The sequence below is a fragment of the Mesoplodon mirus genome (assembly GCF_964341445.2).
Source record: "Mesoplodon mirus genome assembly, chromosome: 8".
Lineage (NCBI taxonomy): Eukaryota > Metazoa > Chordata > Mammalia > Artiodactyla > Ziphiidae > Mesoplodon > Mesoplodon mirus.
In genome coordinates, this window is record NC_138984.1 from 2,214,369 (window position 1) to 2,234,123 (window position 19,755).

Genomic DNA, 19,755 nt, shown 5'->3' on the forward strand with positions numbered 1-19,755 from the left:
TTCACCTTCAGGCATCTGCATCCCCCCCGCCCACTCCACATAATCTGATTGCCCACGGACACCACGGTCCACCCGTGCCGACCACACGGTGTCCCCCCATCACCGGTGTAAGCGCGGGCAGGGCCCACAGTGCAGGGCGTATGGCTGCAGCCGTGCTGAGCCATTGCATTTGTTCCTTCTTCATCCCCTGCCTCTCCACGCCCCCACCCCATCGCCGGACTGTCTTTGGGACTTGGTGGGTACAAGCCCCGGCACGCAGGGCTCCCCCAGTACTCTCCAAGCCATCAGACTACGTCCTGTCCATGCCGAGCCCGGCTAGCCACGTCTGTGTGGGGGTGGGGGCGACAGAGGAGAGCATGGGGGTCCTGGTCCCAGAGAATCACCCAGCTCAGAACACAGCGTATCTCACAGACAGAGCCACGGCCAGAGCTGCTTTGCTGCCCACCCCACCCCACCCCCCAGCATCTTCTGTCTTGTGAGGACCAGCTAGGGGTCCTGTGGTCCAGCCGCTGGTGGCGTGATGGAGTGATGTTGAGGAGAGGAGACCCCAGTCCGGGCTGATCCTGCCCACAAGCTCTGTGTGACGTAGCACCTTCCCCCTGCTGAGACCCACCGCCTCACCTCTGAACCAACACCACTGGGCTCGGGTTTTGCCCAGCGTGTACCAGCTCCGGGCAGGTGGCAGTTTTGGGGCTTGGCGCCCACCAGCTCTAGACCCCACCCCAGAGAAGGCCCCTGGGGCCTCGGCAGATGATGTCCAAGGGCCCTGGAGTCCTCCGGGAGCCTCGGGCTGGTGCAGCCAGAGGAGTCCCAGTGACTCGGGCTTACATCTGAGGGACTCATGTCTGGTCTATGTTGGTCTGTGTTTGTTGGGAGAGGTGGTCCAGGAGTGCCAGCCGCCTCCCTGGGCTTCCGTTAACTCCGTTCCTTCTTTCAACCATCCTTTCACTCCCTGTGAAGAGCGTCACTCGGCTGCGGGGAGCCTGCCTGGTGCCGTGGTCCTGCCGGGCGTCATGTCTGGCTCCTCCTCTTTCTGGCCTCCTGGCACATCCCTACCCTTTGGTTCCCAGGTGTCCTCCTGCCCGCATCATCCAGGCCTTTGGGGATGCACCCAAAGGCCTCTGGGAGGGATGCTCTGCCCCCGGCCTCCCAGCCCGCCCATCAGCTTCTTGCTGGTGAGGATGCTATTGCATTTCAGCTCTGGGTTCGAGGCATTTCCCGGGGGTGACGTGGAGCCCACAACTGGCGGCCAGCCTGTCCACCCAGCCCTCAGTCTCTGGATGCCGTTTGCTGGCAACTAGCGCAGAGCAGGCAGGCCGGGCATTCCGCAGCCCTGCAGTAAATGCTTTCTTCTGTTTTCGCGAAGGGTACTCAGCCTCGACTCTCTCCCATCACAGCCCACCCCACCCCAGGAGCCGGGCTGGGATTCTCCTTATTGCACCCCTACCGTCAAAGCCACTGCATAACGCCTGGTGAGAAATGAGTATTTCACTGAGTGTGTGTGTGTTTGTGTGTTTGTGTGTGCTGAGGGCAAAGGAGATGGCACATAGTGTACAGCACTTCAGTCCTCAAATCACAAATCACAATCCCGCCCCCCCAGATCCAGATGTATCTCTTCCTGCTATTCTCCCCTCTGCTAGGATGCACTGAAGAAGTTCCTCTCCCTCTCTCTCTCTCTGCCCCCACTTCCCTCTTCACCCCCTCCTTTTGCAGACAGCAGTTCAGGAGCTGTGTTCCTTCCAGTGTCACAGCCCCCTTCCGGCAAACTGCCACCGGCTTCTAGGATGGAGAACGCTCTTACAGGGAGAGGCCAACTCTCTGTTCTCAGCAAGCTCAAGGCCCCCCAGCTGCCAGGAGCGTTCCCCTCAGAAGGCAGCGAGGGAACTATAAATCACAAATACTTTTTTCCTGTCACAAGAGAAAATGTGCTTTTGTATCACAGACACAGCATAATTTCTTGGTGTACTTGGTAGGGAAACAGAGGGTCCTCCTGCAATCCCCTCCCCTGCGTTTTTGCATCATACAAACACACCCTGTGTACAAACCACATGCCCGGCCTCGGGCTGGGCCAAGCGGGTGCAAGTATAAGCAAGACGTGGTCTCAGAGGCGAGATACTGGGCAGTCAGACATGCCTGGAGAGAGTTACAGCAACAGGGCCGCTGTGAGGGGAGCATGGCAGGGGTCACAACAAATGCCACAGTCCCCCCCAGAGAAGGGGACATGGGACGGGGGTACCAGAGGGGCAGAGGCGGGGGCTTGCTAGCACAGAGCATGAGGAGACGGATGTTTTCAGGACGCAACACTAGGATTTGCTCATTCACTCCACCTGTTCCAATGGAACACCTGCTCCAGGCAGCTCCCCTGCAGGTGCAGAGCATCGCGTGAAAGGGACACACCTGCCCCCCTGGTGGAGCTGATCGGGGAGGATGCCCGGGGTTAAAAGTGCGCAGGAGCTGCAGCCACGAGGGTACCTAGAGCAGTGCTGAGGGCAGGGGGTGGGGCAGCGGGATGGCTAAAGAATCGACATTCGACGGGGCCCAGGGGAGGTGGCACTTTGTACGCCATGTTACGAATATTTCTCCATCAACCATGGAGGTGATTAGATGAGATCAGTGACTTGCAAACATGCCCTGGCTGACTAGGTGACGGATGTCCTGAACAACAGGATAACACTACACACCTACCAGGAGGGCCACAACCCAGAACGCTGACATCACCAAAGGCTGGTGAGGATGTGGAGCAACAGGAACTCTTGGTCAGTGCTGGTGGGGCTGCAGAATGGGGCAGCCAGTTTGGAAGAGAGTTTTATGGTTTCTTACAAAACCAAACCTATTCTTTCACCCTGTGATCCAGCAAACGCACTCCTTGGTATTTACCCAAAGGAGTTGAAAACTTACGTCCACACAAAAACCCACACGTGGAGGTTTTTACACGTTTTATTCATAATTGCCAAAAACTTGGAAGTAACCAAGATGTCCTTCAGCAGGTGAATGGATAAGTAAACCGTGGCACATCAGACAATGGAATGTTATTCAACACTAAAAAGAAATGAGCTATCAAGCCCCGAAAAGACATGGGGGAACCTTAAATACGCATCACCAAGACAAAGAAGCCCATCTGAAAAAGCTCCACACTGTATGATTCCAACTGTATGACATTCTGGAAGAGATAAAGCTATGGAGACAGTAAAAAGATCAGGGGTTGCCAGGGTTGGGGGGAGGGAGGAATGAAAAGGCAGAGCACAGAGGATTTTTAGGGCAGTGACTCTTCTGTATGACCCTACAATGGTGGATACACATCATTATACATTTGTCCAAACCCACAGGATGTACCACACCAAGAGTGAACCCTGATGTAAACCGTGGACTCTGGGGGATAACGACGTGTCCGTGCAGGTTCATCAATTGTGACAAATGCTCCACTCTGGTGGGACAGGCTGTGTGTGGGGGTGGCGGATGGTATATGGGAAATCTCTGTACTTGCCCCTCATTTCGCTGCGAAAATTAAACTGCTCTTAAAAAGTAGTTGAATAAAAAGGGTAAATTAAATAAACAAAAAAATTTTATTGTTTATTGTCCTAAGATGGGCCCAGAAGAAGGGCCCCAACCGTCCCGCCGGGCAGGGCACTGAGTGACAGGAAATGCTCCCTTATCAGGAAGCACATCTGATCCACGCTGGCATTGTGTAGACAGCGGGGAGTCTTCCCTACTGACAGAGAGCATTACATCTGCTTGTTTATTTACACCACACATTTAAACAGGTAGCAGGGATTCTCTGGGTTAGAAGGAACGTGTTTCTAATACCACAGCAACAAAACAAGCTCCGGTGACAAGTCAAGGTTCACCTCCTGCCCTGGCTCTGTAAGTTCAGGGGCTTCACCTCTGGCTAGTGGGTTGATGCCCAGCAGGGTAACCTGGGTTGGGGAGGGTTTAATCCATTTCTGGACCTGGGGCTCCTGTGTTCAGGCTGAATCATGCCCAGCCTGCCTTGCCGAATCCCGACAGCACGGAAACAGAAACGCACAGGTGTGGCGACCTGTGGGAGGCGGCCGGAAGCAGAATCGGCCTCCCCCCACCCCCCGCAGAGAGCTGCATGGGCTCCCACAGGCAGTGGACAGGGGCACAGGAAATGCCACCGGTGTGCAGCCAGCATCCAGGTCCAGCCCTTGCTCTCTCCCCAGGGAACACATGTGGGGGTCCCCATCTCATCTGAAATAGAGATCCCCAGCGTGATCACCCATCCCAGGAACAGAAGCCGGGCCACACCTGACGTCGAGGGGGCGTCTCACATTTCAGACCACCTGCTGAAGGCACAGACGGCCTGGGTGCACTTCCTGGCTCCGCCCACTGCTAGCTAGATGGTCTCAGCTAAGGCCCCTCAGTTTCCCCATCTGGGCATTGGGAGTAAGAGCACCCACCTCACCGGGCCATTTTCAGGATTAAAATAACTCTACGTGCCAAGTGCCGGGACCCGTAAACGCTCTGCATCACAGCCTCAGTGAGCACCCTCACTGGTCTTCCTTTGCTCCCTGAGCTTCTCTAGGGCAGCGTGGCTCCTCCCTTTGTACCAGTCTGGGGGGAGAGAGGAGGCCCCTCACATCACCACGCGGCCAGGCCTGCGGTGGGAGGCACCCCTCCGAGCCACCCCCAAACCTTGGTGCCACCCAGTTGCACCTGGAGGGTTTCACAAACCCCCTTCCTTGGCACACAGGAGCTCAGAGAAGGGGGCTGCTTGAGGGGAGGTACCCAACGGGCACTTCAGAAGGGGCCGAGCGCAGGGCATGGAACAGTGTCCCTCCTATGTCCGTGCAGGCTGGGCAGGGTGCACCAAGGGGCGGGTGGACCCCAGGCAGGGGCGACCCTGGCTCCGCGTCTCTGCAAAGCAGCCAAGGCCTGCACCCGCCTCCCCCAGACCCGTCTCGGCCCGACTGTGCCCCATGGTACCAGCTTCCCTGACCGGGTCCCACCTGGTCTAGGCCCCGGCCTGGGTTCCGACCTCCTGCGCCCGTTCCCCTTGCCCAGGCTGACCCTCGGGGGCAGGGCGCCGCCTCCTGCCCTGTGCTCCTGGCGCCCCATTCGGGCCTTCCTGCTCTGTTTATTTGCACAGCCAGAAGACAAAAAGCCATCTCTCTGACTCACTCATGCTCCCCCGTCGGCTCTGATTCATGCAGGAGGCCCACGGCGGGGACTAACCCGGCCGTTAACCTCCTGGTTTCTTTATGTCTCTACAGCAAAGGCAACTGTGGTTTCGGATTGAGAATTCAAGCACAGCTCACAGCATCCGTGTGCTCACGGGAGTGCTGCAGAGGACAGACAGCCTGGAGGAAAGTGCCTGCCCAGGGCTTTCCCTCCTGGAGAACTCAGAGCCACTTCACCCGGCGGTGATGGAAACTTACAAACATTTCAGTCATCTTTCTGAAAAGGATTTGGCCATCTGGCAAGGCTGGTCCCAGAATGTGCCAGAAGTATGCATCCGACGCAGCCCAGGGTGTGAAAGAAGACAGCCTCAAAGCAAATTAGATTATGGTTTAGAAGTGGAAAGGAAATGTGAGACTCAGAGCTGGGGGCTCAGCCCAGGGACACTAGGTTGGGAGGTGCAGGTGTGATTCAGATAGTAGGTGAGGCTGCAAACCACCCGGGTCCAGGCTTCTAGAGAACCTGACTTGTCAGGATGGGAGGGGGCGTAAACCCACCGGCACCGCCAGAGTCTCCTTCAGTCCTGAACGTGTGCCGTTCATCCCCGAAGGCCAGGAGCCGGGGGTGACTGATTTGAACCTTGGATTCCAGTGACTGGTGAGCACAAGCGCCTCCAGAAGGTAAGGAGGCTTCTCTCTTGGGGTTCCTCTCAGTCTGGATTCAGGGAGCAATCAGTCCACTGTATTTTCTCCACTTGCTTCCACAAATCTGAAGTGGTTTATGATTAAGAGCATATATCCCCAAATACAGAGAGAAGAATAAGAAAAGAAAGACAAATGAGGATGCTGAAACCAAACCGAGGGCGGGGTGACCACAGGGGAAGAGGATGAGCTAATTCCTGTAATTAAGCACTTACGCCGATCTGCCCCGGAGATAAGGGCAGAAAGCAGAAAGGTACATGGTCCCCCCCCCCGCCCCCCCCCACCCCCGCCAGAAGAAGCCGGCCTGGAGTCCCGGTAGGGAGCCCAGCTGGGCCAAGTTGATGGGTTCTGGAAGAAGACATCAAACGATCCCAGCATTAAAGGCACTCTGAGAAAACGGTGGACAGGGGACAGGGTAGTGACGGTGGATTACAGAAGAGACCAAAAAAAACCTATTTCACACGTTACTTCAGTAGGAACCAAAGTTGTGACATGGAGTGAAAGTTCCAGCGAGGGCGGATCTCTGCAGGAGGGCAGAAGGCTGTCTTGCAGGAGCCCTGCTTTACCAGCGTGGGCCTGGGGGTCGGAGGTTAACCAGAGTCCAGAGGAAGGGATGCTCGGTAAAAGCCTTCCACTCTCCCTCTCAAAAGTCCTGGTTGGTTTTCTCAAATTGCATAAGTGATACATGGCATTTGCGGAAAATTTGGAAAATAAAGAAAAGCAATAAAAATAAGAAGGAAAGGAAGATTTTCCACTAACATTCTGGTCTAGAGACATCTGTCCTTACCTTTCTCTCTCTCTCTGGACGAACGTACCCATGCAAGCACACTCTGAATTTTCAACCTGGGATCATGTGTTCTGTTCCATCGTATAACCGTTTCCCTCACATTCTTAAATATTTGCTTACGATACAAAATCTGCTGACCGTATAGTGTTCCAGAATATGGCTAAACCCCACAGTTTATTCAAGCCATTCATTCAGGACATTTTAAACATTTCCCTCATATTAACAGAGCTGATATGAATGGGTCTGCTGCTAGGCAGAGCCACCGTGATTCACTCAGAGATAACTCCTAAAACTGCATTGGCTCCATCCAAGCCTATTTCCAATTTTTCCATCTTTTTTTTTTACCTACTGTCAAAATCTCTTTAGAAATATTTTACAACGTATCTTCTCCCTGGCAGGGACCAGAGGACCTGGTTCCTCACCCTTTTCTCAATAATGGGAATTATCATTCTCTCTATATATTCTCCACTTTAGTAAAACAATAGTATCCTCGTGTTTTATTTTGAATTTCTTGGCTACTGTTGAAGTGCAACACTTTTATATGTGTATTGACCAACTGAATTTCTTCTTTTGTAAATTAATATATTTTGCCCTTATTTTCTACTGGGTGATTGTCTTTTCTCCTATGGATTTTTAAGGGCTCTTTGTCTCATAAGAATATTGATCCATTATAAAACACAGTGTAAATATTTCCTTCCCAGTTCATTTGAAAATTCTGGATATCCTAGTTTTTTGGTATTTGGAAGTTTCATTTTTTAATTGAGTTGCAGTTATTCCTTTTCTTTGTGACTTGCATCTGCTATTCCTCAAATGACCACAGCTTCAGGAGCCAGGGCAGTGAAGGCTTCACATCAGCACCGTCATTTCCGTCCCCTCCGTATCCACTGTCAGGCTCTGCGGCGCCCCTGCTGCGCCCCACCCGGTGGGCTGGGGGTGGGCACATGCGTCAGTGATCCCCGCCAGACAGAGCCATGGACCTTGACGGGACAAAACGACATTCATTTTGTCCACCAGGATTCACCAGGAGGCTTGATTTTCTATTAGCTTTGACGGCCGATGTTTTCTTCATGGCGAGGTTGGGTGGGTGAACATTGTGACGCCCGACTGGCTGCAGGGACAGTGAGAAGGATGGGGTAGGTGGGTGTGTGCGCCCAAGGGTGCTGACTTAGTTCCCGTCACCAGGACGGTTATATGAAAACCAGCTGCAGGAAGGATGGAGCCCACCCGCCCAACATGACACTGCCTACCCCGGGTGCTGGCCCAGTGTCCACAGTGTGTGGCACCCAGGGGGATATGGTGAGCCCCCGGTTCAGTTACTCAGAGCAGAGGTGGCCGGAGAGTGGAGCAGTGTCCCCAGGTACAGTAGCGCTGGGCTGCACTCGTGAATCAAAGAGCATCCCCTCTGCACCTGGGCTCCGTCCTTGCAGCTGCAGGAGGAACCACGTGGCAGTGATGCATCGGGGCCCCGGGACAAGATGCGTCTGGCTTGCGGGGGTGACCCGGGTTCTTGTCAGGCGGCGACACAACTTAACTAGGGGGCCGGCAGGCAACCTGAGTCCTGTCCTCCGGCCTCAATCTGAGTTGTCTCTCTCAGCAGCTTGAGGGAATCTGTCTACCTCTCTTCTTCCCTCCCTGGTGGTTTTCTTTTGGGGGGAGGGGTTCACAGAGCACCAGGAAGCGGGGAACAGCAGCAGCAAATTTGCTTTCAGCCACTCACCAGCCCCTCCTGGTGAGCTTCTTTCAGACCTGCTTCGTGTTCTCCTGAGCCCTGCTGTCTGGATTCTCCAAACACAGTCCATGAGCCCAACACTATCTCTGGGGTTTCTGCAAGGGTCTCAAAGTGCTGACTGCATGACACCATGAAGGTGATGGCGTTTTTAGAAACGGAACTGAATCACGGCGGAGGAAGCACTGGGTGGGCCACTCTCCCACCCGTCTCCCTTGGTGGGTCTCTGGGGCACCGTGGCTCAGGAAGCAGGCGAGGTGTTAACTCGGCAGTGGGGGAAGGAGAGAAAAAAGATCAAAGGAGAAAAAATGACCCAACTGGCCCTGAATGACGGCGTGCCACCCCTTTCCCCATGTCCCTCTCTCTGGGGCCGGGCCCCACCATGCTGGTCCCATGTCCACTCTGCACTGGGCTAGGGTCCCAGCCCTTAGAAGGCGGCCCTGGAGAAAGAGAGGGATTTACCCAAAAGAGCAGCACAGGGCCAGAGGCCCCCCTTCTCAGGAATCACCAGCTCGGGGTGGCCACAGCATCCCCTCTGAGGGTCTCTGAGCCTGCGAACCAGACTGAGACCGACTCACTCGTGGGCTGGCCCTGGGCTTTAGGGGGCCCATTGCTGGACGCAATGGGTCCAAATGCTCCTGGGCCACCCCTGCAGCAGGTGTGGAAGATGCTCCCCGCTCTTGTCTGTTGGGTCGATGGCTGGCAGTGTAGAGCCTTGGGGCCACTCCCGCCCCTGTGCCCCTCCCCCCCGGTCCCCCAGCCCACCGTGGAGAGGCTTCCAGAGGTACAATCAACAGGCCGCTAAGTGTGTTATCAGAATTGTTTGAGGGACTTTTTTTATGAACACATTAGGAAAGAGATTTCAAAAGGAAAATGCTTTTAGGCAACACAACTTGACTAGATGAGAAGCATCTGATAAGCGCTGAATCAAGTGGATAAGCTGGATTACGTCTCTGGAAAGTGGAGAAAAGGTAAAGGTCTAGCACACCTCCACCCCCAAGTCCCAGAGAGGCCCACAGTCTGACGCAGGATTTTTTTGTTTTCTTGCTGGTAAAATACACAGTTTATCATTTTAACCATTTTAAAGTATACAATTCAGGAGAATTTTACATTGTTGTGCAAACATCATCGCTATCTAGTTCCAGACCTTTTTCATCACCCCAAACAGAAATCCCACACCCATTAAGCAATTCTGTCCCATTCTCCCTCCTCGCCAGTCCCTGGCAACCACAAATCTACTTTTGCCTATTCTGGATATTTCATGTAAATGGAATTGTACACTATTTGGTCTTTTGTGTCTGACTTCTTTAACTCAGCGTAATGTTTTCAAGATTCACCCATGCTGTAGCGTGAGCCAGAACATCATGCCCTCTGGCTGAGTAGTTTTCCACTGTGTGGAGAGACTGCACTGTACTGACCCCGTCCTCAGCTGATGGACACCTGTATTGTTTTCACCTTTGGCTATTGTACATAGCACTGTTATGAACATGAGTGTGCACTTTTGTATGAACATCTGCTTTCAATTCTTTGGTGTACATACCCAGGAGGGTCCTACTGGCTCCTGGAATTTTGATAACCACAGGACTATGAGAAACTTACCCCATCCTTTTACAGGCAGGAAAACTGAGTCCCAGCGAAGCTATGACACACCTCAGCCCACAAATGTAGGGCTGAGAGCAGGAAGGTGATGTCCACTGCATGTTCAAATTCAGGAAAAGTCCTATTTGGATTCTCAATCCCCTGGACCCCAGACAATGGGTTTTTCTCAACAGATTCACTTGAGGACCTAGCCTGCCCCTGCAAGAGCAACTGCCTTTGCTTTCTGTCTAATTAAAATTTCCCCAAATAGAACAATACCAAGTCAGAGAAATTCACTAAGGGAAAGAATTACATATGATTTGTTCTTGAATCGGTGGTTTCACTGAAGAGCAAAATCCACTGGGGAGAGGCACGTTGACGACATATAGTCGCGAGCATTTAAAACCTCCAGAATTCACACTGTGAAGAGTCAAGCAGGAGAGAGCACAGTGGGTGTCAGGAGCCAGAAACACACCAGCTTTGCTCTTTGTGCCCTCACTTCCCCTCTGCCTCTTTCTGGTTAGCAAAAGTGAAATTATGTAATTAACACTGAATAATACTTGCTGTAACCTTCAAAAACTACACAACACAAGCTGACTGTCCAAGAGCTTGCTTCATAAAATCTGCACATTGACATGCTTCTGAGGAAGGAGCCAGGAGGATGAAATCTGTCATCTGTGCAAATAACGCTTTATCACCATTCAGAGAACTCGGCCGCTCCAGCAGAAGGATGCTTCACAAGATGGCCAGCGTGGTGAGTTGGCTTCTCTCAGCAAAGCCAGGCGCGGTCTGTTTCCCCTGTGAACCTCAGAGGTGGGCGGGTGTCATCTCCTGGAAGTCTGCTGTCTTTGGACGAGCGAAAGCTTCAAAGTGAAATTTGACAGTGGGGTTATCTACAGGAGGAGGAAACCAGTGCTGAATTCCCACGTCTTCTGTTAACCCTGGCAAAGGCTGGGCCACGCTGGCTCACGCTCAGCCGCTCCTCCGCGTGACCTGGCCGGTCCGGCCCAGCTGAGCACCCGCCTCCTGGGCTCCCCTCGCCTATGCAGGGTGGTCACCTCAGCCACCGAGCTCTCAGGGACCTCTGCTTTCTCTGGCACCTGGGGCACCCGCTGACTCTGGCAGGGTCCTGCAAGTCGGGCACCACCTCTGGGACGTCTCTGATGGCCCTCTCGGGGTGACGCTGATGCCCCGGAGCAGGCGGCAGGTGAAGGCTCTGCAGGTCCTTGTGAAGTCACGCGGCTCCGCAGCCTCCCGCCTGGGGCGTCACCACAGCAGCGTTGAGGCAGCCCTCCCGGATTTTACAAAGTGTCCCTTTTCTGGGAAGGCCGGGAGGGTGTTTGTTCTGATAAACCACTGTCTTCTAGGTTTCTCAGGGACCCTTGGGGAGACGCGATGGGTCTCCAGGGACCAGCAGAGGGAGGTCCACACCCGCACACACACCTGATCCTTCTGTTTCCTTATTCAGGGGCTCCAATCCCCTCAATCGCCCTATTCTGTGTGAAATTCTCCACACATCACTTTTCCCGTTCAGATCTTCACTTTCTCTTTTACTTTGCCATTCCTGAAGAAGTTACCTTTGTCATATATAAATCATAAATGATCGATTCATGTTTCCAGAATCGCTGGAGACGCGTAAGAAGATTAAATGTACTCAACAGTGAAATTATGTGCAATCGTTCATTTTTGAAACGTAATAAAACAAAAGTGGATGTCGCATAATAGTGATCTTTGAAACGAGCAGATAAATATATCACAGTCCACGCTTTTTGCTTATTGTTTAATTAAAAGAAAATCTCTATCCTCAAAAAATCGTCTAAAAGAGAGTTCCGGAACCGGCAATAATTTAACATCCGGCAAAATAGCCTTGAGTTCATTCTGCCCTTAAAATACTTGACTGTGTGGACTCTTTACCCAAGAGGGGTGTGCGTGGACATCCCGTGCAGCCCCACCACGGACACCATGAACTATCAGCCCGGAAGCACCCGCCGGTGGAGTCACCACATGGTTTCATGCAGTTCTCGGCGGTTGAAGCAGGTCATTTTGCACAAGAAAAAGCAACACAGCAGGACACACCAGGCTTTCTAGGGTACAGATATCCACCAGGGGCACTTTTGTTCTGGTATCAGTGGAACAATTGTCTTAGAGAAGAGTAACGATACCCAGCCAAGGAGAGGAAGTCACCAGCACACGGTTTAGGGGGCGGGGGGTCTGGCTGCACGTCTATTACTGAGCGGCACTGAATTTCCGGAACACCCAGGACTGCTCTACTCAGAGAACCTGAGGCGGCGTGTTTATTCCTCGTGCCTGTTTGTGCTGTTGCTGCGGCCTGAATGATGGGCTTTTTGTTCATCCTCTATCACTTACTACGATATGAAAGCTTTCGTGGGCTTCAGTTATTAATCATGATAGATCTCAGCTAAAGAATAAGCGCCAGAGAGGATGCGGGGTTGTCGGGTCGGGGCGGGGAAGGAGCTGAGGAAGAAAGGCTCACCAGACAGAAAAAATGCACAAAGGATCAAGTCTTCTTTCTTAGGTTCCGGCCGACGCATACAGATAGCATGAAAAAGGACAACAAGGTGGCCATGCGTATTCTGAAGACTTTGATTAGTTACGACCCCATGTATACGTAGTAGGCAATTTGGGATGATTTAAACTCAGGAAAATTAATCTTCAGTGAGGATGTTGCTCATCAGTCAAACCCAATTATATGAATAGAGACTCGGTGATGCTCTCAACTCGAGAAAGAAAATAAAGCCCTTTCCCCCCTCCTCTCCTCTCCAATTTGCAGTAATTTTAGGCATTTCCCAAAGAAATGATAAGCACCTGTGTATTGATCAAGGCAATCTCATTAGGAATGGGATTTTCAATGTACACAGCCTTCCGGAAGTGACCCAGTAAGTACAGCTCTTCCTAACCCTGCAGGCTAGCTTTCCCTGTTACTCTTCCCGAGTTAAAAGTCTGAGTTATGGAAGCAGACGACTAGGTAGCAGGCACTTTCGCACCCACAGGGCCAGAAAGTCAAACAAGGCAAATGGCTTTTGACTTCTGATCCCACTACACTCCCTGCAAACAAATCTACTTAAAGAGCTGAGATTAATGAAAGGAAATAGCAGCTCAATGTTCATTTCTAGACCTCGTGATTGAAAGAACATGCTGCCTGCTTGCATTCTGACTTCCAGAATGTTAAATCAAAGTCGAACACACACAGAAATCCACCACGGCCGCAGAGGCAGAGACCAGAAACTATTGGCCTGTGTTTTCTTTCAGGGAGTTTGTTTATTTTACAAGCTGTTCCTCAAGGAGCCCTCACTTGTCTCTGGAGCAGGCAAAAATCTGTTGAATCTCTAAGAGGGACATACTCAGAGAGAATTGAACAGAAAGGCCAGTGTGGTATTTCATTTGTGCAGCAATAGAAAAACAGCATGAACAGCAAAAGTTGGGGCATTTGTTCTCCATGGGGAGTCGGACAAAGGATCCCCACACCTCCTCCCCTCCCCAAGCACGAGGCTAAACACCCACCACCGGTTTCCCTTCTGAGTTGCTCTCCCTGACGCTCCAGAGAGGCCCTGGCTGTGACCCCAGCACAAACCTCAGCCCTGGGGTTGGGGTTGGATGTTTGGTGTCTATCGCAGTGTTAATAAAATTAGGGGTTTTTGCCCAAATCTTTCCCATCAGTCACACACCAGATCTGCACGTCCAGAAAAACAAATGTGAACCCTCCATCACAAACAGCAAGGAAAAGGAATCTAATGGCAGACAACATAATTTACCATTTCCCCCCCGCCCCACCCAAAGATGCAGGTGGCTATTTTTAAGGTCGAATATGAGCTAAAAAGAAAGGAGTATTTTTCAGAATAACCGAATTTGATAACTTAAAGCTCGTGGGGCTCAACCCTGTCCTTCATTCAATTGATGGGGAAATTCTGGTCTAAAGAAAGGAGGGATGTGCCCAGTTTTAGAGGCATTGCTCTTAGGATGTGAGAAGTAAAATTACCATTCTACAGGAGACATCACGAGAAGCTGGGTCATCTAAATCTTCCCCTGATCAAATAACAGAGGAAAACGATATTATGGGAAGAAATTGAGCAATAACAGCCTCCACAGACACCAGGCCTCGCTCTCTCAATCATGTTCCCTCTTACACATAATCACAGGATCATATTATTCTAAACAAGAGAGTTGTAGATAAAACAATACAGATTTCAAAGCACGTAAGACATTGTTTTGATTCAAAATGACTCTTTTCAAGTAACCACGAAACATTTCTCAGGTCAGAATAAAGTTACGTGCTGGCTTTTCCAGTTTCTGATTCGAGTCTCCTTTTAACAGGACAACTGTTAGCAATCACTGAAGAAAAATCCCACCATGCCTTAGCTGACTTCAGCATGGAAATCGCAGCGTTAATGTCACTGTATCTCACTCCAAAATAAACATTAAATTAAGGCACATTTAATATAACTAAATTGCGGTCAAAGACTTACCCAAACACAAAATACGTTCCTAAAATATTAATTTAAAATAACCATGACTCAGTTTACGATTTGATATCTCTGTCAGTCTCTCTCTCTGTGTCTCTCTGTCTCTCTCTCTCCCCACCCCCCAACTGTGTACTAAGACTTCAATCTCTACACTTCTTGGGTGAATAATTTTGATAAATCATCGGCTTCAGAACAGTGTGTGGGGGGGATATGTAAGTCAATATAGACTTAGTATCTTAAAAGCAAATGTTGTATCAGTTTCAGGTGAATATTTCCTAAAATTCCTTTGAAAAATATATTCGTTATTAGCAAAGGGATAAATGTATTGATTGGTATTTCTCCTCTAGATTTCTGGGATTCTACTCTTTGTTTCAGAATTATAAGGAACCACTTCTAATTCATTATATATTGCAAATATGAGAAATTCCTAATATTCGGAAAAGTGCAATAATGCAAATGATATCAGGGAAAAACGTGGATTTTTGCTCAAGGCACATTTTTTTTGGTTTATTACTCTGAGATAGGCATAATCATTCCTTATATAATTTGCTCATTTGAATATAGAAAGTTTTTTAATTCCTGTGGAATATCTTTTCTTTCAAACTTTTTATTTTGAGATAACGGTAGAGTCACAGAAAGTGGTAAGGAACAGTACGCAGAGATTCCCTTACATTCTTCACTCGGTTTCCCCCAGTGGTAACACCTCAAAAAACTATAATACAATATCACAGCCAGGAAACTCACAGTGATACACTCTCCAGACCTTATTCAGATGTCGCCAGTTTTACACACACCCGTGTGTGTATGTGTGTGTGTGTGTGAGTGTTTCATCCTATACAGTTTTATCACATGTGTAGACTCAGGTGACCATGTGAAATATGTTTTGAAGCATTTTCTGCTTTCAGTGTTTCATCTTGGCTTTACCTTTGAATGCATCCATGTCTGTATCTCTTAGATTCTATGTCTTCTTTATGGCTTTGCTTCTTGGCTACACTAACGTATTCATCTCTTCTTTGAATTTTATTGCCTCATCCGTGAATTCTTTGCTAGCAGAAAGCTTTGTATTTGGTTTGCTTTTTGCAGCACATTTATCCTTTCCCAGGACAAGACACAAACATAAACAGAGTTTCCAGCATACATTCACAGGGTTTTTAAAGACACCAGTGAGAATAGATTAATATAAATACTAAGCTTAAAAACTGTCATAAAAGTTCAGCCTTTAAAACTGGCTTCTTAAAATATTTGGGTTTTTTTAAAGCCCAGATTTAAACTACAGTTATGAGTTATAATGCTCTGCTCAGAAAGAGTTTACTTTATGATCTTTTCACCAGGCGAAAGGAATCTGGCATCTGTGCTGTCTATCCAAAATATAGTGAAACAAGGAGGATGAAAACTCAATTCTTTCAGGTTCAAGCCTTGTCTGAAAATAGTACAGCTTTCAGAAAACCTCAGTAAAGTACTACATTTCAAATGACCTCAAACAGCCACTCTCCAAGTCCCAAGCCTCCAGTTCCCACTCTGGCCAGATGGGTAGCAAGACCTGCTTCCTGCAAGATTTAGAATAACTACAAATATTTAAGGAAACAATACCCACGTAACAGAGGTCAGCCCCTACATCAGATCTTTTCAGTGGGCATGTTATAACAAAACATTACGTATATTTCAAGTAGCTGGGCCATTCATTCTACTTCTTCCCCTGACCAATCAAAAGCTCTCCTAGGATTCTGCATTTCCATTCACCATAGGGAATTCATTTTCTTTCACGACCAGCTAGCATTCTGAATTTAGCCATTAACGAACACCTCCAAAAAGTCAATTTTCAGGAGCGAGGAAAAGGCTTACACATATTGGATGGTTAGAGGGTCCTACTCTGTTCTCCAAAGTAACTAAAAGTTCTTAGGGGAAAAAAAGGTAGTATTTTGAGGATGGGAACCTACTGAAAATCTATGCAGATTGCAGAAGTTAGAGAGATATCTTCTTTAACCACAAAGCAGAGAACACGAAAAATGTCTGATAAGTAATCATCACCTCCCCACACCCTCCCAGCCAGGTGCCCCGCCAACCCTGCACCGAAGACCCAGGCATTTAATGAGAAAACTGAAAACTCCTTTGGAGATTTTCAGATTAGACGAACCCTGCTGACTGTCCAAGGACACCTGATTTATTGTGTATTTGTGTTTTTAAGTACCAGGCCAAAGGAAAAAGTCAGGGTAAACATCAGCACCGGCAATACTCTGATTCTTCTGTGTTTCTCTTTATATCAAGGGACAGTTCCGGCGTTTAATGTGGTTGCTGCTCATCTAGACACAGCTTTTCTCATATATCTCAACAGACACTAAAATCACATACAATTTATGGAAAGGTATAGAAATCCCTTACTAATACATACACCTAATGCGTCTTAAAAATGTTACAAATAAATAACAAATGCCATGGAGCAACATTTTCAGGAAATCAAACCAATTATGACTGTATTTATACTCATACAGACTAACAGCTTAAAAACAGAAAGAATACAAAAGTTTGTCGAACATGCCTGATAAGTAAAAACAAGGTGCGTCCAGGATCGTCAGTGTGTTAAAGATTTTCACAGTTCCCTTCTCCTCTGTACAGAGTGGGTATCTATCCGCCTCAGGAAACTGGTTTATCAGACCTAGTCAGTTATATTCATGTAAGAAAAATAAAAATAAATGGGCCCCATGGAGATCATTTGCTCTCCAGCTGAATGTGTTTCTCTCTTACATTTCAGGGACCTTTTTTCCAAGAAAACTCTTAATGCTTTTCATTTATTCATTATAAGCAATACCTTTTCTTTTTATATAATGTTAACTGTGCTCTATGTCTGAGTCTCTGTTTTAGGAATGCGATTCTTTTCAAATGAATCTTAAAAGATCCTACGAAATTCTTGCATTAAGGTAATACCTCTTGCTTTTGTTTTCAATAATTTTCTGGAGGGAACTCTTAATGATAATTCTGTTGACTTTTTCCTTAAACAAAGCTATATATGTGTACGTTTTAAAAAGATGATGTTCCTCATCTGTTTGTTCTTATTTCAGATGTGCTATAAACTATGTGTGGTAGAAAGGGTAAATGGAATTAACTAATGGAAGCTCATAATTTAGGCAGCGAAAACCAGAATTAATGTATTATCCCACTGTAGCATTTTAGTACTCGGGCAATCCAAACTTTCTTTCCTAGGGAAATATGTGATTGAGACACTTTCCATCTGCTTTTGACAAAGATAGGAGAAGATGCCCGTAAGTTATTCTCTGCTAAAAATTCTTTTTAAAAAGCCTACAAAATGATTATTGTCTTAGGGACCTATTTCACCAAAAGAATTTTCAGTGGCACAGAAATAAAAACTAAAAAAATAAAATAAAATCCACCTGTGCTAGATCAGCCTTTCGTAGCCACAGCAAAAACATTTGCAGATATTATAAAACACACAGGAAAGAAATGGATATGCTTGGGAGAATGGGCGGCTGCACGCTCTTGATTAATCTAAATTCCTTCTGTGTGAAGTGGAGACGTGAATAAAAACACTTCAAGATGAGCGAGAAACTAAAACATACCAAGTACGAAGGATTTTTAACCCGGCCCTCTCTCCACCAAAAATCCTGCACCCTTCACTCCATCGTCTGAGAGAGGCATGGTCACAGAGCCTTCTGGAAAGGACAGGACAGCATCTCCGCAGTTAGACATTGTCTAAGGGACTTCTAAGGTGTCTGGTGAAAAGGGGCCGGTGCAGGACGCCCTGAGCGCTCTACTAGAGGAATCCAGAACTTCCACTGCTCTCGGCAGCAGCCGTGTCCCTTTGCCTTCTCCGGCGCCGGGCCCTGTCGCACCGCCTCCCTTTCCCCGCAAACCTGTTTCCCAGCCTGGACCCCTCGCGCTCTCCTGCGGGGCCGAACGCACGGACGCAGCGCGGGCAGAGCCCCCTCCCAGACTCTCGAGGTTCAAGGCTGGGGCCAGAGGCTCCCAGCTCCGAGGTCCACTCCACCTGCCTGCGGGCAGCCGGGGTTCCCAGCGGCGGTGTCCGCGCTCCGGTCTCCGTGCCTCAGCCTCGGCCCTGTCCTCCGCGCTCGGGGCGCGGATGGTCCCCGGCTTTCGGGCTGCACTGGCCCCCGGAGCCGCCAGCACAGGGCAGCGTCCTCCCGCCTTCCCCAGGCAAACCCAGGCGCCGCCGGTCCGCACCTCTGCGTCCACCGGGCGGGCCAGGGCGCCGACGGCCGGGTCCCCGAGGCGCGGGCCGGGACACCCTGCAAGAGCAGTCGAGGAGAACTGGGTGTCCGCACGACGAGCGCGCTCTGCCACTCCCCGGGAACGGGGCGAAGCCACAGCCTGGCATGGCCCGGCCCAGGCAGCTTCCCGGGCGGCCTCCGCTCCGAGGGACGAAGTGGGTAGCTGGTCCCCAGATCTCTGCCCCGGCCGGCTCCGGGCAGTTCTTCTGATGCCCACTCCCCCGACACTCACCCACAGGCCCCCACCTCCACAGAAGCAAGGACGGAAAATACCACTGTCACCAGTCGGCACGTTCCCGACTGACACCCTGCCTGGGAGCTTGCACAAAACCACAGGGGTGCCCCGGCACCTGGAAGCTTCCCGATCGACCCCCGTCTGTTGCTAGGAGGAAAAGCGCACCCCATCCTCGCCGCCGCGGCCCGCCCGCTGAGGAGGGCGCCCGTCGCGCGCTCAGCACCTACCCTGGCGCGCCGGTCCGGACGTGGGTGGCGCGGCGCTAGTGGGAGGCGGACATGGACCACGCGCCCTCCATGCGCCACACGGAGAAAGCGTAGCTGAGGCGCTCGTGGGCCACGTAGCTGCAGCTGGTCATCTTATTGTCCATCTCGTCGCTCTGCAGGACCTGGTAGAGGAAGTCTATGTACCTGGCGGCCAGCTTGAGCGTCTGGATCTTGCTGAGCTTGTCCGAGGGCAGCGTGGGGATGATCTTGCGCAGCGCAGCGAAGGCCTCGTTGAGCGACTGGGTGCGTTGGCGCTCGCGCACGTTGGCCAGGATGCGCTGGCTCTGCAGCTCCTCGAAGGACTGCGCGCTCGGGCTGCCCTTCTTGCCGCGCTTGCCGGGGGTCGGGCTGCCATCTTCGCTCGACTTCTTGCTGTAGCGCCGTTTCCGGCCGAAGCGCTTGGGCTGCCGCTCGAGCTCCTCCTCGCTGGTGCCCAGGCTGTCCACAGGGGACACGGGCGAGCTGGAGCCCTCCTCCATGGCGCCCGCCCGGCGCGCGTGGGGCTGGGGGCGCCGGGCGCCGAGCGCGCGCCGCTGGCCAAGCCCGCGGTCGCCGAGCACACGCTCTCCGAGCTGCTCGAAAGGCTCTGATTTCAAGGCCGGCT

At 50.5% G+C, this 19,755-nt stretch overlaps 2 protein-coding genes across 2 annotated transcripts in view; both read right to left on the reverse strand.

Moving 5' to 3' along the window:
* The window catches only part of LOC309809239 (uncharacterized protein), a 47,092-nt gene extending 29,031 nt beyond the window's left edge, over nt 1-18,061 (reverse strand). Inside the window, exon 1 of the mRNA XM_082630207.1 lies at nt 17,982-18,061. The gene's annotated coding sequence lies outside the window, so the exon portion shown is untranslated. The remainder of the gene's footprint in view (nt 1-17,981) is intronic.
* TWIST2 (twist family bHLH transcription factor 2) overlaps nt 1-19,684 on the reverse strand; it is a 51,121-nt gene extending 31,437 nt beyond the window's left edge. Inside the window, exon 1 of the mRNA XM_082630206.1 lies at nt 19,113-19,684. Coding sequence (XP_082486332.1) covers nt 19,148-19,630 — 483 coding nt within the window. The 5' untranslated portion in view covers nt 19,631-19,684 and the 3' untranslated portion in view covers nt 19,113-19,147. The remainder of the gene's footprint in view (nt 1-19,112) is intronic.
* Nucleotides 19,685-19,755: the final 71 nt, after the last annotated feature.